Here is a 17,648-nt window from a genome sequence, read left to right as displayed (position 1 = left end):
TTCACAGTCCTTGCAGTTCTTGCACTTGTTTCCATCTAAAAACTCTGATTTCACTTCTAGATTATGCAAACGAGACTTGACCGTCACTTTTTTGCTACACACTTTTTTTAAATGACCCTTTACACCACACGTTTGGCAACGGTAATTCTTATACCAACATTTTTCCGTGTCATTGTTCTTCATGCCGCACACAGATCACTGGCCCTCTGGGCGTTCGCGGACGTTGCCGCCGGCGGGCCGTGGCCCGCACACCCGATACACTGGTTTCTCCTAGACGTGCGCTGGCATCGAACTCGTGGCCGCCGCCCGGGCCTCGCGCGCACACGCCGCCTGCTGAGATATCTCCACTGCCTTCGCGAATTTGAGCACGGCTGCATCTTGCTCGAATAGACGGTCACGCTCAGGTCCTACGTTCATGCCCAGTACGAATTTATTCGTCGAAAACAAGTCCAGTGCATTGTCAAAATCGCAGTACACTGCGAGTCCTCTGACGCGTACTACCCATTCCTCAATGCTCTCTCCCGTCGCTCTTCTCGCCTCGAAGAATCTCTCCCTGTCGGCCAACGTGCACCTCTTCGGTCAGAAATGCTTATTAAATTCCCCGACTAAATCTACGTACTTGAACTCCTCTAATTTCTTTGGATGTACGAGATTTTTCGCCAATTGACAGGATTCATCAGGATGCATGACTAACAACGGACACTTCCTATCATCAGGAACACTGTTTAGTTTTATAAATTGCTCCAATCTTCCATACAAAATTTGCCAATCCTGCGTAGTATGATCAAAAATATTCATATTTCCGATAAAACTCGACATATTAACAGTTTTTCTAATAGCGCGGGTAGATTCAGATCGTCGCCAGTAAGGTATTTGTAGCAAGCAATGAAACGACAGTTATGATGCACGGTCTGTTTATTACTGTTACATACATTACAATTGGGTTTGTGCCTGGCTGACTTACAAGAATGGTGCAACAAGTAAACGTGATTATGAGTATCGGAGTTGTTTATTATAATTGTATACACAGTTTATCCTTATTTATATTTACAATGTTCGTGACCAGGGAATACTTACTATGAAGTATTATCTTGTCTTTTTTTCATGGCGTTACGGCGTATTGGTGTTTCAGGCGAAGAGCGAATTGTACTCCGAACTGAGCTTCCACCTTGCTTATACCGAATTATGCAGTGATGTGGATCGGAACTGAGACCATGGATAGTGTTTACACAGTGTGTGATCAGAACTGCAGCGTGCTAAGCAAGAGGTGACTTTCCACTTAAGCTTATACGGCTGTTATGTGGCTCGGAACTGAGACCTCGGGGAGCTCAGCGTATTGAGGCAAGTGTTTGCTGGATGTCAAGTCTCAACTGCGTGCTGTCCTGTGACCTGCTTCCAACGGTCATCCTCGAGTTGCTCTTGGCGCGTAAAATTAGCTCGCGGCCAAATGTTCATTATGAAAAACTAAGTGTGACTCGATGCAAGCGGCGTCGCATCTCAGCGGGTGTGCAACTGTCTTCATTTGGCGCACGAAATTAGCGTGCTATTGAGTTTTCCCAATAATCTCCTTACACACCATATACGCTGGCGTCTTCGGCGCGAAAACGTATCGGAGGCGATCTTTGAACATAGTCCAACTTATCACTTCGTTCTTTATTCCTTCCCACCATGTTGCCGCATCATTTTTCAGTAGTACGGTCAGTCTTTCCAGGGCATCGGTATCGTCTATCTTCTCCAACTTTTTGTAGGTTGATGTCGCCGAAATGAATGCTTCTACGGATCCATTGCCATCATAGGTAGCAGTGCACTGCGTAAACGATCATTTCTTGTTGGTTGAAGATAGGGCTGTGATGATCCTCAGACGTTGGCTCTTCGGTCATGTTTACGGCAATCGTTCTTGCAGTAACATATATAAAACAGAATATCCTAGTGGGATATTATTATAGTTGTGTAGTATACACCTAGTATACTTGTTTCATCGCTGATGACAAATATATTTTCTAGGATATTCACTCAACGTTAATTTTAAAAATGGAAAACGCAAAGCAGTTTGTTGCAATTGCAGGCATACACTGGAAAATATGTTTAGTAGCAGTCGAGCTCGTTGTGAAAGAGTTCGTCCAGGGAAATACTGCCACCTTACCCATTTCTGCCGCCAAGCAGTAATGTCAGTATTACTGCGTACCGGTTGAGATGCAGGGGTGCTGGTGAAATTACAGATACATGTGTCTTATCAACTCATGTCACAGGGTGAACGGCGCAGTGGCAGTGCCCCTCCGATCTTTGCGGTTTGAAACTCTTAGTGGCACTGCAACCGTTATGGACAGGCGTGTAGCTTACTATTACTGTGCATCCCGTCACTTGATATGATAAAAAAAATACAACATATTATAAAATAGAAGCTTTTGTATTTGTATGCAATAAAGTAGTTTCTAGTGCCATAACAGCGCGTACTGTACGAGACAGGCTTATAGTGAGCTTATAGTTTTGTCTGAATGTTTACCTAACATTTAAAAAATATAGACTCGGGTTCTTAGGTTTTCGCGATTGTTACATATAGGAAATGAAACTATTTTGACTGTTGACTTGTTGTTCAACACGGTTGTCAACCGTTTCCATGGGACCTGTAAAGGGCCCGAAACGTTGGTTGGTTTGAAAAAACAAATATACGCGATTTCAATCCGGAAAAATAGTTTCATTTCCTATATGTTCCATTTTCAGTTATTATTTTGCTTCAAAATCAGTCATTCAACAGTTGCTATTTCCTACACGTTGAAATAAAATAAAAAATATAAAAAAATTATAAATAAACTATTTATGCACAAACTCAACTTTCATTAATATAAAAATAACTACATGTATTATATTTCGGTTATAGTAGATATAATAGTGGAGTGACGATCTGAGGAAGATTGCTGGCAGGAAATGGATGCGTCAAGCCGAGAACAGGGCGAAATGGCGTGCATTAGGGGAGGCCTATGTCCAGCAGTGGACTGCAATAGGCTGATGATGATGATGAGATATAACCGAAATCGATTGAAAGTGTTTATTAAGTAGTTAATAAACACTTTCAATCTTTTATTGATCGTCATAAATAGAATAGAGAGAGAAGTTTCTTTCATCCGGAACTCCGGAATTCGAAAAAAAATTAATTAATATTTGGTGGTTTTAACCTCTGTGTCACTCCTTGTAGATATATATATACATGTACACCTTTTTACAAACATTGCTTCTTTCCAACCCATGAACATAAACCCTATTTTTAAAATTTAAACAAGTAAGGTGGGCAAATTCTCATAAAATCTTTCATGTAATCGCAGCGAGGGTCAGTTTGCCATCCTGGACATTCCTGTAAACAATTATTATATTACCTTAGCATAATATTAATTATAAACTGAAAATTTGGTTTTGGTCAAATCTTAAAAGCTTAAACTGCCAATAAGCAAAACGCCGAACCTAGGTTTTCTATTCGGCCTGTTTGTTTGCGTTTGCGTAGGGCGTCCAATAACGACTTAATCGCTGTACAGCACTAGAAAGGCCAGAATTTTGAATCTCTAGGTGTACAAGTGACATCATTGTATCCTCGGATTCGGATCTGATGCAGTCCATAAGCGACATACGAAGTCAGTCCGAGTTTTCTAGATCTGTATAATCTCGGATTTGGAAAATTTTTTTAAAAACACATTGCGAAAACGCCTCACAAATTTATAAATGGGAAGCACACCAAATATAGTAATAAAACTGCGTGCGTTACTAAGATGCACACCGTATGTCGCTTATCACACGAATGTTGCCAACTCTATTTCACAAATTACGTTATGCAATAATTATTAATACAACATCGAACACTCAGAAAAAAATCCTTTTTTTTCTGAGAGTTCGATTCGAAAGGAATTTTTTTCTGAGTATCGAAGATATGACGCAAGTACATAGAAAAATTCGTGAGGTCCGCTGGTTGGTTCGTTCCGTGGCTTAGTTGGTATAGCGTCTGGCACGGTATGATAGTAGACGTCGGTTCGAATCCGGCCGGATCGAAGGAACTTTTTTCTGAGTGTTCGATCTTTGTATTAATAATTACATATAACAAAGTACTGGAGTAATTTCACATAAAAGTAAATGAATATCAATTCAATAAAAATTTAAAATACATTATGTAAGTTTTTACGGTTGATTTTCAAAATATTCGTAATGCTGAAAAGTTTTTCTACATCAGTTGCGTTAGAATCGGAAAATACAAATAACAAAATTAATTATCCTGTTTGCTCGTATGGACCTCCAAATAACCAGTTTTAGTGAATTATTTAATAAGCCGGCCACGCCTGTAGCTTAAAAAAATGGCGATTGCCATGCGTTTTAAGTTTGTGTTTGTGTGCGTCTCGGTGTACCAACACAAGTGAAAAAAAAAGAAATATACAATACATTTTGTTCTTGGAAGGAAAAGGATACTAAATCTTTAATAAATTTGAGTATATAGGTGTGAAATGGTGTTTAGTCTGCTTCCCATCTATAAGTCTGTGAAACTCTTACATGACGGAGCTTAATATACTTACAAACAGCATTACTGAAAAGATGCAGGCAAATATTTTTTCCGGAGGACATGACTCCATACCGGTGAGTTGTTTTCCGACGCATGTCTTCTTCGCTGAAGCAATTGCTGATTTGAATGAAGGGTTCTTCTTCACATAATTGTCCATGAGGGTATTAAGCAACTCTGCGTCGACTTCGCCGTCACGTAGAACATTGTATTTTTTTGCTACGCATTTAAACTTTGGACACTGTAATAGGTAATAAATATATTTTTATGTAGCTAAAGACAGGGTACCGCAAATAAGTTAAATTATTGTAAAGTTTTTCAAAGTAACATTATTTACTTATCTAAGTACCATTATAACGGTATTCAATGTCATTTTAATCGTCACGCATTCTAGAGACACAAAATTTTGATACAAAAAATAAAAATTATTTATAAATTTTTTCATATTTTTTTAATCCATTAGAGACTGAGTTTCAAATGTTTACTGATTATTTTGGAATTTTGAAATCAGGCTAAATTTTGTTACTTTGTGTGTGTAAAAAATATGAAAAAAATATTGTTTTGTTGTTTTTGAGTTTTGACCTGTTGTCATATGGCGACGCTAGGCCAAAGTGGGTACAAAATATTTAATTCCAGTATAGGTTGGTCTACTACTTAGTCATTGTTTATAGTAACTGGCAGCCTAGGTCCATACAAACATTACATCCACACATTATATATAACTCTTAGCGGCAGTTGGGTAATAAATAAAAAGCATATAATGGCAGCAAAAAAATTGTATGTTTCAAGACATTTAGTACAAATTACTGTACTTATTGTTTTGCAACCCTCTCCCGCATCTTTTCTTCTCTATTTGTTTGAGGAAATGCTTTTCACCATCATATCGCACCCCCGGTAAAATTTTCCTCCAAAAAGGACGTCCTCCAATCTCTGGTGTAGTGCCATATTCTTCAGATAAGTTTTACCGAGTTCTTTATGAAAATCTAACTGTGATACATTTTTGCCAGACTTCTTCATCAAGATCCAGAAGTTATTTATGGGTACATCTATGAACCACGTGAACATCAGCCACGATCATTTTTTACCACGAATCCCAATTCTGTAATTGTTATACACCAGAGTATTCCGTATAATATATCATCAACACCCCGTACCAATACGATTTATTTACTAGATAATTTATTGTACCCTGATACTACTAAAATGGCTAGAAAATACTTAAGCTAATGACATATGATTTTAGAGTCAGGTAGGAAATTGGTTTTTCCAAGCATGATTAGAGATTTTGCGCACTTTTATTGGAAGGCCCGGAGGTATCCATCGGCTCCGGAGATGTAACTCGAACCTCGACTGCCGCGCGAAGGTGTCGACCTGATAGGGTTTCCACGTAGGTAGAGTCCTCGTCTTCACTCGCAGAATGTTGGTCGGTAAATTCTGCCACATCCGATAGTTCTATGTACACGTCTGGAATGTGGACATCTTCACTGTTTCAAGTTGATCGACTACTTCCGCCAAAGTCAAACTCAAACGGTAATCAGAGTAAAATTGTGAAAAAATATACTTCATACGGACTAGCGTTGCCAAATGGCAACGGTAATGAAACTGTAATAATGTATGTAATTTTTAACAATTCTGTTTTTATTTCTTACGCTTACTATATGACAAAGGTGATAAAAATAATATGTTCATAAATTATAACACTTTAACATATTAATAATAAAAGAAAATCTTACTTACATTTTTTGGTGTGCCATTTCTCCGACTTTTCCAACAAAGTTTAAAAAATTAAAGTCACATTATATTTTTTTTCATTCGTAAATGTGCTTGGATGCACATCAAAACGAAATAAATAATAAAAGTTGTTGTTTTATATAATTTACATTTTTTGAATACCGTGTTGCCATAATAAGGCAACGCTAGTGCATTGTGGTTGATGAAAACACAGATGCACGCTTGCTGGACGGCCGAACTGGATGACAGCGACTGGGCAGCGCGACTGTCGGTGCGGTGGTGCGGCAGCGATGCGGGTAGCGGCTCGAGCGACTTGATAAAAATCAGAATGTATAGGTTTGCATTGTGCTGTTCACGACTGCAGTGGGACCGGTGGCGGGACACGAGTGTCGCGCTCCAATCGCGCGGTGGGTGTTATACTGTTGTTTATCTACATTTATATTTCGACCAATCAAGTCGAGATGTCGTTGGAAGAAATAATTTCAGCAATTTTATAATGACACCCAATATGGAACAGCAAATATATCGTCCATAATAATATTTAAAAATATATTTAGTTCTTTTACTTGTCCCAAGGTTATTATATATAATTTATCTGCTGGAGATACTATTAAATCATAATTAAAGTCGGCTTTCAATTTTGGCCCGATATTTGCAAGAATATAGTCAAACGTCTCCACAGTTATTCTAGCGTAACTATAGAAATTATTCTGTCTTTGATCTTCGTAATTTCGGTGAAACTCGCCGTTTTGTTTTCCGTGTTTGTAGTGCGGGTTCACATCTTCTTTTGCCAATAATAATTAATATTTAATAACACTATTATAAAAAATGCCGTCGCAGTTTCGACATCGCTCGCACGCTCTCGTCGAGTCACTGCACCGCCGCAAATCGAGCGATCTGAACGCTGGCATTGAGAACAAGATAGTTTCACCGCGCCGCCGCCGTCGCCCGGATCTCTGCCGCCACCGACCAGTTTGCAGCCTCAGTGACAGAGCTGTGGCTCTAGAACGCTACAATACCAGAATCGTTAGGGACACCGTATGTCTCGAACGATTGTAAGTGAACATCCACATACAATCGTTACAATTAACCCGCTGGTTGCTTTGGGAGTCTTCAGAGTATTACCATAGGTCAATAAGACAAGTATGGTAACCCCATTCTACGCAGCAGCGTGCCTTATACTAACTAAGGTGCCCCCCTATCTTAGTATGATTTTTTTTGTTTTCCTGTCCCGCGCCCCTGTGTGGTGTGTTGGCGTCCATATAAACACAGGGAATTATATGTTTCCGACCGCCATGCTTCCGACCCGAGACACACCCGACCCGCAACCGCTCTCTGCGTGTGTTATGCTTTAATTTGAATACTCACATCTCTGCTAGTGACACGTTTTTTAAGAAGCACGCTGTCCGGTTCTGGGAAGCCACACTTATACATTTCCTTCAAGTTGAACATGGGTGGTATATCGCAGCAGTCTGGTGCGGGTTCCTGTAATCATTTCAGGTAGACAGTTAATAACTGGGCACATACAGAATGACCACAATTTCATGTAACAATAACCTTTTTCATCATTTAGTTATTACATAACACAATTTGTTAATTGTGTGTATTTGATTGCGCATATAAAAATGTCACTGTTTCGTGTGTGGTACTTGTTAAGTGCGCCTGTGACGCACACAATACTAGCTATAGCTATAGTGGGCTCCACATAATATTAGCGCCATGGTTGTTCTCAGCCACGGCATTGCTGAGTGGTGCCCTTCATTTCGTTCATTCATTCAGTGCTTTAATTTTAGTTTTAATTTATTTTTATTTTGTAAGTACATACAAATGAAAATGAATGGTACTGAATAAAATTTTCTTTTTTTCTTTCCTTTTTTAATCAATACACGCAAATATCTTATTGTTTACTTAAGAATAGGAATACAATTAAGGTGAAGTGAGACCAAAAATATACGTTTTGAAGTATTATATATTTAATAACGAATTTTCCGTGTGGTCGAGATAAAAATATGACTTCAAAGTTTTTTCAGTTTGTTCCATTCAAGTTTTTCTAATTGATAGTGAAAACAGATATAGCGGTAGCGAACTATGGGTCGGTAACACGGTTAACTAAATTTTCGAAAAAAATCACAAACTGTCGTCGTTTTTTAATATGTTTTTAGCCACTGGTCGAATGCTATACTGGCTAATCTTAAATCTAGATACTTAGCTGCAGGTGCGAAGCGGTGAGAATGAAAATCCATTTCACGTCAGTACATTTAATACACACACGACAGTAGTACATGAAAGCGAAGGAAGAACCGAGCACAAGCAGAAAGTACAGCACAGGAGAAGCACAGAAGTAAACAGATAACAACAATATAGTCCATGTAATAAGCACGATGCGGATCAGATCACCTTTGACGTCACGCACCCGAACAAAAACCTCATTCTAATAAGCGTGGTTCCATAAGAAAACGATACGATAAAATAAGCAGCTTATTTATTTATTGACGGACCGACACGGTGCATAAATGAATTTCAACAATAACGCTGACACTTATAGATAAATATATTATATTATGTTAGTAAGTGATGTATGTGAATAAGTATATAAGTAAATATATATGTATATATATAAGTATATATATATACATATATACTATATGTTAATATTATTTAAAGTATATGTTAATATTATTTAGATACGTTATATGTTGAGTTAGTGTTTTCTGTTAATCGACTTCAAAAAAGGAGGGGTTTTAAATTCAACTGTAAATAAATAAATAAATACTAACTGTATGTTTTTGTAACATGTTTTATTTGTATATGGGAGTAGCCCATACGTTTACCTATGGAAAAATCAGTTTCATTCAATTGTTATTAGATATGTTTCTAGACACATATTGTAATTTGGTAATGAATTGGAGATTTTAAAGTTTTAACAAAGCTTTATATGAAGATATACAGACGCAGGAGAACTATCCGTGTCATATATAGACTCTAATCTTCACCTAAGCTACGACGACTCTATGATTAACAGACGCACTGGCTTCTTAAAAAAATTTAGCATGAAAATAAATTTTAAAAATATTTAGGAGATGATGTGCTCTATAATTCCTGAAGAAACTTATCAAAAACATGACCAATCAATTACGGATGAAAACTTCTTGTTCGTTAACGATATTTATATCCTTCATCAATATATTGCCGGATTAATCAATAAAACAGATGAATTGACAATATGTTTATACGAGTTTTCACAAAAAGGTAGATATATAGTTGTGATGTGTGTGACAGAACACTATCAAAATGGGTCATGAAGTTTTATTAAATGTCCCTAATTATTATAACGCAACGTACTATTACAGGAAAGAGCAAATCAGAGGAGGTTCTTGTATATTGGTACGAAAAGGTTTTGATATAAAGAATTGTGTGAAGTGAAGAAAGTAAGTGTGACGAGTGTTTTGGAGTGTTGTGCGATTGAGCTGATGGAGTATCATGTTGTATGTATTTATAGAGTGCCATATGGAAGTAGTATCCACATATTCTTTGCACAATTATATAAATTTTTTTACTCCAATTTAAAAATCTAACCCGCCTTTTAGTTCCAGCGAGTACCTTTGAGCGCCAGCGAGTGCCTTTGAGTGCCAGCGAGTGCCTTTGAGTACCAGCGAGTGCCTTGGAGTGCATGTGAGTGCTTTTGAGTGTCTTTGAGTGGAATCCACTCAATAGTATTAGTCTCCCAAAACCAAAATCGAATGTGTATTTAGATCGAGTAATAGAACAATTCTGTATGGCATTCCGCAAGGCAGCATTTTGGGCCCACTCCTATTCACTCTATACATAAATGATCTGCCTAATACTGAACCGAATCATCACGTTTCTCTCTTTATAGACGACAGTACAAATTAAGTGCAAAAACAAAATTTCATATGAACAAGAGATCAATGAAGAAGTAGAGTCTGTAATATTTTGGTTAAAAGGAAATACCTCAACATCAATTTAAAAAAAAAATACTAACATGATGCATTACAGTCAGATACAGAATAATAATAACGTCAATGTTAGTCATGAAAACATAAGTATAGGCTAACTAACCGAGACTAGATTTTTAGGTGTAATTGTAGATAATAAGTGACATGGAAAGCACATATTCAAAACTTATGTAAAAAACTAAGCATTTATTCTTATGCCTTATACAGATTGTCTCATATAATTGACTCTAACTCATTATTGCCTGCTTATTATGGTATAGTAGCTTTGCACTTAAGTTATGGGGTATTTTTTGGGGTAACTCTACAGATGGAGATTTAGTATTCAAAGCACAGAAAAAGTGTATAAGAGCTATATTTAGCTAAGTTTTTCTCGCATGGACAGCTGCTTGCCCTGTTTTAGAAAATAAAATATACTAACGTTACCATCATTGTATATTCTAGAATCAATATTATTTGTCTAAATAAACCCCAATCTATTCAATAAAGTTACGGAAGTAAGACGTAGAAATAGAAGAGATAATGATGAAGTATCTATGCTGCCACATAAAACTTAAGAACAATAACGTAGTAGCAAACCGCATTAATGTCAAAAGTGTTCTCTGTATGCTGCCAAGATTATGTAATAGAATCCAGAAATCCATGCGAAAATTGCATTAGATCTTTTCAAGAAAAAATGTAAGTAGTATTTAAATGATAAATGTTTTTATAATGTAAATGATTATGTCTATTATAATTTGAAATAGTGTCTACTAATGTGTATTTGACTAATTTTAACATAAGTTATTTTTGTATTTAAAATAATTTTTGACATGAGTATTATTTTTTATAGAGGTGTGGAAATGTAGATTGTGTAAGTTTGACATTCATGTGCTTATTTTGGCTTTATTTTTGACATTGCTCATTTTTACTGTATTTATCTCTATATGTTTACTCCTACAATTTTTTTGAGTGTTTTAATAATAATACTTTGAACACTATGCGACCACCACTAATCATATTTGTATGTTTTTATGAAACTGGTTGTAGTAGCACTGTAATGTATTGTTTAAGACCTAATTGAAAATAATTTATTATACCTACTTCCACAAATAAATCTATCTTTATTTTTATCTTTACCAATTCGTCTTAAGAAATAAGGACCTAAAGTCTATTTTTTGGAATTTAGATGTTATTGTAAACATTTCTTTAGAATGGAATAGTAATAGACATTACGTCCTGTCGACGTTTGTTTTTTTATTTAACTAGCTATTATTTAATTAATTTAATTTATTTGGCACTTAAGGTTCTTCACCTCTCGCCTACAGATATTAATTACTTTTCTGTTTCCGTAATGGAAGACATTAACATCATTCATATCTTTACTATCAACTATAGATAGAGCAGATGATACCACTGGACGGGCGAAACCAGAAATATGGTAAGCGGGATAGATGCATCGTCTATGTTTCGTTAATCAATTCTACTTCATTATTTTGACTATCAAATCCTATCAAATCTAATGAAGTCATATGTCAGAGTAGTAAAATGACCGACATAGCTCGCAAAATTCATAAGCATAAGTGGCAGTGTGCCGAACATGTCTACAGGAGGGCGGATGGTCGCCGGAGCAGGCTTTTTCTAAAGTGACGACCACGTCAAGGAAAAGCTAGAGTAAGACACCCTGCGGCAAGATGAACGAACGACCTGAGAAAGCGGGACATTACCCGGAGAGTAGGCGTGCTCTAGTGGAGGCTTATGTCCAGCAGTGCGTACATGTAAACTGATGATAATAATGAATTTGGCTAAGCAGTGGCTTGGAGATGTCAAAACCACTAAATGAGGTGAGATAATTACCATGATAGTGTAATGGTGAGTCTTAAAATTTTACTCAAAGCTCATTCATTACCTTATAGTCAAATTATTCTATTTTCCTATTCTTACTGTGTTTCTAATATTATGTGCTATTTTTTTATACCCCTATCCCTCTTTTCTTTCTTCTGTGGTTATATAACGTTTTATTTATTTTATTTTTATTCTATTATTTTTAAATGTATTAAAGTATTTTATTATTTTCAAAGTGTAAGTGCAATTTGTGCATAAAATTCGTGTTTATTATCATAATGTAATTGCTAATTATTATGTTTATATTGTAGCCCAGAGGTGGAGGTGTGGAAGAAATTGCTATCTAGCAATAAGGCCACCAGTTGTACCTGTTTTGTGTCTTTTGTTTACCTTCTTTACGTACTTACCAAATATGGTGGGTTACCTAAGCATAACTCGGGAATATTTGCTGGTGGTTGCGCGTGTATCACCTGAAAGTTTAATTTTGGAACAAAAATTAATCGACAATATATGTTATGTATGTTATATGTTATATCTATCTATTTATTCAATTAATTACATTGAAAACCAAACTAACTATCAATCAGCTTAAATATGGAAGTATAATATATTTATTTAGAGTTATATTTGTTTTAATTATAGTTTTGTATTTATTCAACAATATTGGGTTAACTATAGAATGTACAACCAACAGCATATCAAGCTGTACACTTTTGTTGGAATATTGTCTCCAGTGTAACGGGACAAGATCCATCAACGTGTAGCTTGATGTTCTACCGTCTGTACACTAAGCGATCCAATCGTATTTTGTAAAATCCGTAGGTGCATAGGTTAAGACTGCATATATTTTGAATTATGAACAATGAACACAATCTCACCTGTAAGACCGTAGCTAAGATAATAATACCACCCAAGTTACTCATGGTGTCAGAGCGAATTACGAACGAGAATGATGGGATGAGCGCGTGGTGAAAGTTTATATACTTGTGCGCGTAGACCGTCATCAAAGTATCACTAGCAATTAGATTAACTTCGGAAATGTGTATACTTTTATACTTGTAGGCAATAAAAGAATGGACACTTGGTATATTGAATGCCTGTTGATGTCTGTTCTCGCACGCACACACAATGCACATACTAACTTATAAAAGTACTCCCTAACCACATTTGTTTCAGAATTGCTCTACGAAGAGGTTGAAATTAGGAGTCATAAGATAGATGGCTCGCCTATTTTAGGCTCCTGTCTCTTACAAACATTAACATTTATTAATATTACTAATTCGAAATTAAAGGAGTAAGAACTCATTACGATATAATTATGTGAGAAAAATTCTCAGCCCGACACAAACCCTTGATAATCTAAGTTAATAATACCAATCTCAATAGAAAAATGACGTTCATTTAAACAATTCATTAAATGTATATATTGATATTATTGTGTAATAGGTACCTACCTCAAAAAAATTTTACTTGTAGGCATTGTAAAATGTTTCATGGGTAAAATTTTTAATCTATGACTATCATATGTGTTATGTAAAGAATCATAATTATCAAGATGGCAAATGTTTCTTTTCTCAACTTTTTTGTATATTAAACTGTTTTTTGTTGAACAAAGGTGGTATGCTCTAGTTTATGTTAAACCTTATTGCTATTCGGCTTCACCCACTGTTTTCCAAGAATGTTCTTTTTATAATATTCATATAACCTCCCGACTAAACAATAAGTTCTAACGTAAGTATTGACTTACATTGTTTTCCACTTTTTTATTTATCTTGCAAACTTGTTTTTTTCAGTCTTATTACACAAGATGGAGAACAAATTTTTTCCATCTAGCACGAGGGTAAGTGACTATCAAATTTTTAAAATTAAGTTGCGTATGTATGCACTGCGAAAAATATCTATTCCGAAATAAAATCCAATATTTAGTTTTACAGTGTATCGTGATTGCTTACAGTTATATGTATGTTATTATACAACGATTGGGGAAATACCTGGGGCGCACTATAAGTTTCCGGAATGAATTACGGAGTATGAACCAATTTTGAAAACATTTATGCCACTCCTCCGTGACAATGTCTGAAACATATTTTTCATACTCTTCGACAGCCTCTTCAGGTGATGAAAATCGTTGACCGCGTAACTGTTTCTTAATTTTTAGAAAGAAATAAAAGTCACAAGGTGGCAGCCAGGTCGGGACTGTGCGCGGGATGGCTCATAAAGTCAACGTTGTTCACTTTCAAAAATTCATTTGTCTGTCTGGCCGTTTGAGAACTGGCATTATCGTGGTGCAAGATGATATGGCGTTTATGATTATTTTTACGGAGTTTGTCAATAACTTCCGGCAAACAAATCGTCGTGTACCAATCACTATTCACGGTACAACGATTTGGGACAGCGTGGCCCAACGTGTATTGGGCCACGCTGGCCCAATACACGTTGGGGACTTCACACGTTTGCCGAGGGGGCGTGAACCTTCTTCGACGTGTAGGTTTAATCAGGATGTTTTCCTTTACCAAAAAATACAGAAGTGCGCGCCCAGATTCAAAACCACTACCACTACTTGAGAGGGGGTAAGTCAAAATACACACATCAAAAGTGTCTAGGGATCAAGTGAATATTTTTGAAATAAAAATTATTTAAGCAATATTTACCAAATCCAGTCTTCCAGGACGACTTCTTACTTTAATGCTTATGTTTTATTTAACCGCTTACCCCTATATTTAATTAAAATAAACTAAAATTGATGTTTTTGCAAATTGGGGGAAAAAACTTAAATTAACGGCGTCAATTAAATGACAAAAAAATGGCGAAAATGATGATTTTGCTCATTTTTATTGTAAAGATAAGAAAATTAATAATCTGTATTTCCACCATTAACACGAATCACACAATTACAGCGATTTGGCATGCTTAAGATGAGTTCATCAAAATCACTTTGAGGAATGGCCGCCCACGTGTTTTGTAACAAGTCAAAATATTGTTGTAGAGTATGTACGGTATGCATACTCGGCACAGCTCTTCTTTGAAGCATATCCCACGCGTGCTCAATTGGATTGAGGTCTGGCGATTGAGCAGGCCACGGCAGAACGTTGATACGAGCTTCGGCAAGAATGCGTGTTACGACTCTAGCCGTGTGTGGACGTGCATTGTCATGCATTAGTTGAAATGAATCACCCAACTGGCCTCGCAAAGGGATGATAACATCTGAAACAATCCTCTCTGCGTAAACTTGAGCATTGAGGTTACCCCTGATCCAAATGAGATCGGTTCTTCCGCCGATCCAAATACCGGCCCATATCATTATTGTTCCCCCACCATATGGATGAACGTCCTGACAATATCTCAAACGTTCATGACGTCCAGATGTTCTCCAAACTCGAGTACGTCTTGTATCCGGTCTCATACCGAAGCGGGATTCATCCGAAAAGCACACATAGCGCCAGTCTTCTTCCTCCCAGTTTCTGTGTTCGCGAGCCCATCGTAAACGGGTCCTGCGATTGCAGGGTGCAATAGGTGGAACTCTGAGCGGCCTTCGGGATCGCAGATCCACTTCACGTAAACGATTTCGGATTGTTTGATCGCTTATTAGCAAGCCTGAGGAGCTGTGGAGCCTCGTAACCAACATCATGGCGGTCATGGTACGATTCCGTCGAGCAGTATTTTGGATATACCGGTCCTGTCTGCGAGTCGTGATGCGAGATCGTCCTCCATGTCGCTCGGCCACGCTGCCCGTCATGCGATAGCGCGTCCAGAGGCGACTTATGACGCTCTGTGTAGTGTTAAGAGTGAAAGCCACAGCACGTTGCCTGGAACCAGCTTCCAACATTCCGACGGCTCGCATCATCACTTCTCGGGTTAAATGATGTCGTCTCTCCATAATAATGTAAATTGTTTCGGTTCCGATGCAGATATTGTAATGATTTTGTCAAAACGCTATAACTCATTTTTATACAAAACCACATTGACAATCGATTTTCTTCTTATTATCGAATTTTAAACAATATTCCTTATTTAAATGTTAAAACTCACTAAAAAGTATCATAGCGATACAAAAAAGTTAATATAATTAACCCTAATTGCAGCAATACTTTTAAACGTACTTGATCCGTAGACACTTTTGATGTGTGTATTACATGCGCGCGGCTCCCTATACATACTTCATTTCTTTTAGGTCTTTGCATAAGAGTATCTACAGCTAACCATGCAATACCACCTATTGTATTTTGTCATTAATCCTATGTATTTTTGTAACGTTTCTTATAGATATTTGTTATCTTGGTCTTAGTAAATAAACTAGGATTTTCAACAGTCAATTTAGTGGAATAATAAAACAATACGCAATTTATTTTACTTTATTATTTTTTTAGATCTGTAAAATCCCTTAATTTTAATAATTCAAGCACATTTCCATGCTTCATCAGGGCATTTCTGTAACATAAGAAAAAATATTTTTATTTAATTAATTGTTGTTTCTTTGTGGCGGGACGAACAAGTCGTGGGCCTGATGGCAAGCAACACGCTTCCCGTAACATTTGCTTTGCCGATCTAAAAGATCTGAGGGCACTGCCTCTACGCTCATCACACTGAGATATACGCGTGACAAGTCCCATGTACCTGTACTTTCATAAGCAACTTTAATCTTCAAAACCGGAACGCAATAATGCTCACATTACAGCTTGGCGGCAAAGATAAGTACGGAGGCAGTATTTCCCAGGACGTACTCTTTCACTAAGAACTCTACAGCTAATAAATTATTGCTGGCAAGCAGTAGTGTGAGCATTGAAGGGTACGGGTGCTGGTGAAATTACAGGCACATGGGACTCGTCAACTTATTACTCAGGGTGCCGGCCCAGTGGCAGTGCCCCTCAGATCTTTGTGATTTAAAGCTCTTGAGTGGTACTGCAATTGCTACGGACAGGCGTGTACCTTCAGGCACACGACTTGTTCGTCCCGTTACTTAATTATTGTAAAAAAAACTGCAACGTGACAGATACATTAACGAGGTTCTAGTGTGTATCCGTGAAACAGTGTTCACTCGCTAGTATGAGTACCTGGTTATCGTCGACTCACTGCCAATCGCACACGTTCCGTTCACCGCTCAGAGCGCGTTTCCATTACATCGTGACGACAGATAGTCGTGCAGTTTGAAGTGTCGCGTCTTGTATATTTAAATGAATTTGTTCAGCTATAGTATAACACGATTAACTGTTGTTCAATAAGGTGGCTGCCGTGAACCGATAAATTGTCGACTCGATCTAGTGTGAACAGCTAGACACGACAGTCGTTCAACGATAAAATAAACGTCCACGATACAGCCACGATGGATAATCGTGATATGGGAACAGACTACGCGCGACAGTCATCCAACGATAAATAAATCGTGACGACATAATGGAAACGCGCCCTCAGGCGTCGCAACGCATCGTGTGGCATCGATCTTTAGGCTGCTAAGAGATTGACTGCATGTTTGAAGGTAATGCGTGAAGTAGTTATCAACTTCATGCAGTCGAGGTCTCGGTTAACGACTGCACGCATTAAATGCATGTAGTCGAAACCGACTTCACGCAGCCGAGATCGATTGCGTG

At 37.3% G+C, this 17,648-nt stretch overlaps 2 protein-coding genes across 2 annotated transcripts in view; both read right to left on the bottom strand.

Annotated features, from left to right (window-relative positions):
• Positions 1-1,971: 1,971 nt before the first annotated feature.
• LOC113229737 lies at positions 1,972-12,986 on the bottom strand. The gene is made up of 5 exons (XM_026463418.1): positions 12,942-12,986; positions 12,471-12,533; positions 7,634-7,750; positions 4,551-4,775; positions 1,972-3,349 (listed from the first exon to the last, which is right to left on the bottom strand). The coding sequence occupies exons 1-5, from the start codon at positions 12,984-12,986 to the stop codon at positions 3,263-3,265; spliced, it is 537 nt and encodes a 178-aa protein (XP_026319203.1). The 3' UTR covers positions 1,972-3,262.
• A 3,392-nt stretch (positions 12,987-16,378) lies between these two features.
• Positions 16,379-17,648, bottom strand: part of LOC113229662 — a 4,111-nt gene continuing 2,841 nt past the window's right edge. The window contains exon 4 of the mRNA XM_026463331.1: positions 16,379-16,491. Within this exon, the coding sequence (XP_026319116.1) occupies positions 16,459-16,491 (33 nt within the window). The 3' untranslated portion in view covers positions 16,379-16,458. The remainder of the gene's footprint in view (positions 16,492-17,648) is intronic.

This window comes from Hyposmocoma kahamanoa, unplaced genomic scaffold (assembly GCF_003589595.1).
Source record: "Hyposmocoma kahamanoa isolate Upper Pololo Valley unplaced genomic scaffold, ASM358959v1 62, whole genome shotgun sequence".
NCBI classification, from domain to species: domain Eukaryota; kingdom Metazoa; phylum Arthropoda; class Insecta; order Lepidoptera; family Cosmopterigidae; genus Hyposmocoma; species Hyposmocoma kahamanoa.
Note: the sequence above shows the minus strand (reverse complement) of the source record. Positions and strands in the feature narration are given on the sequence as shown.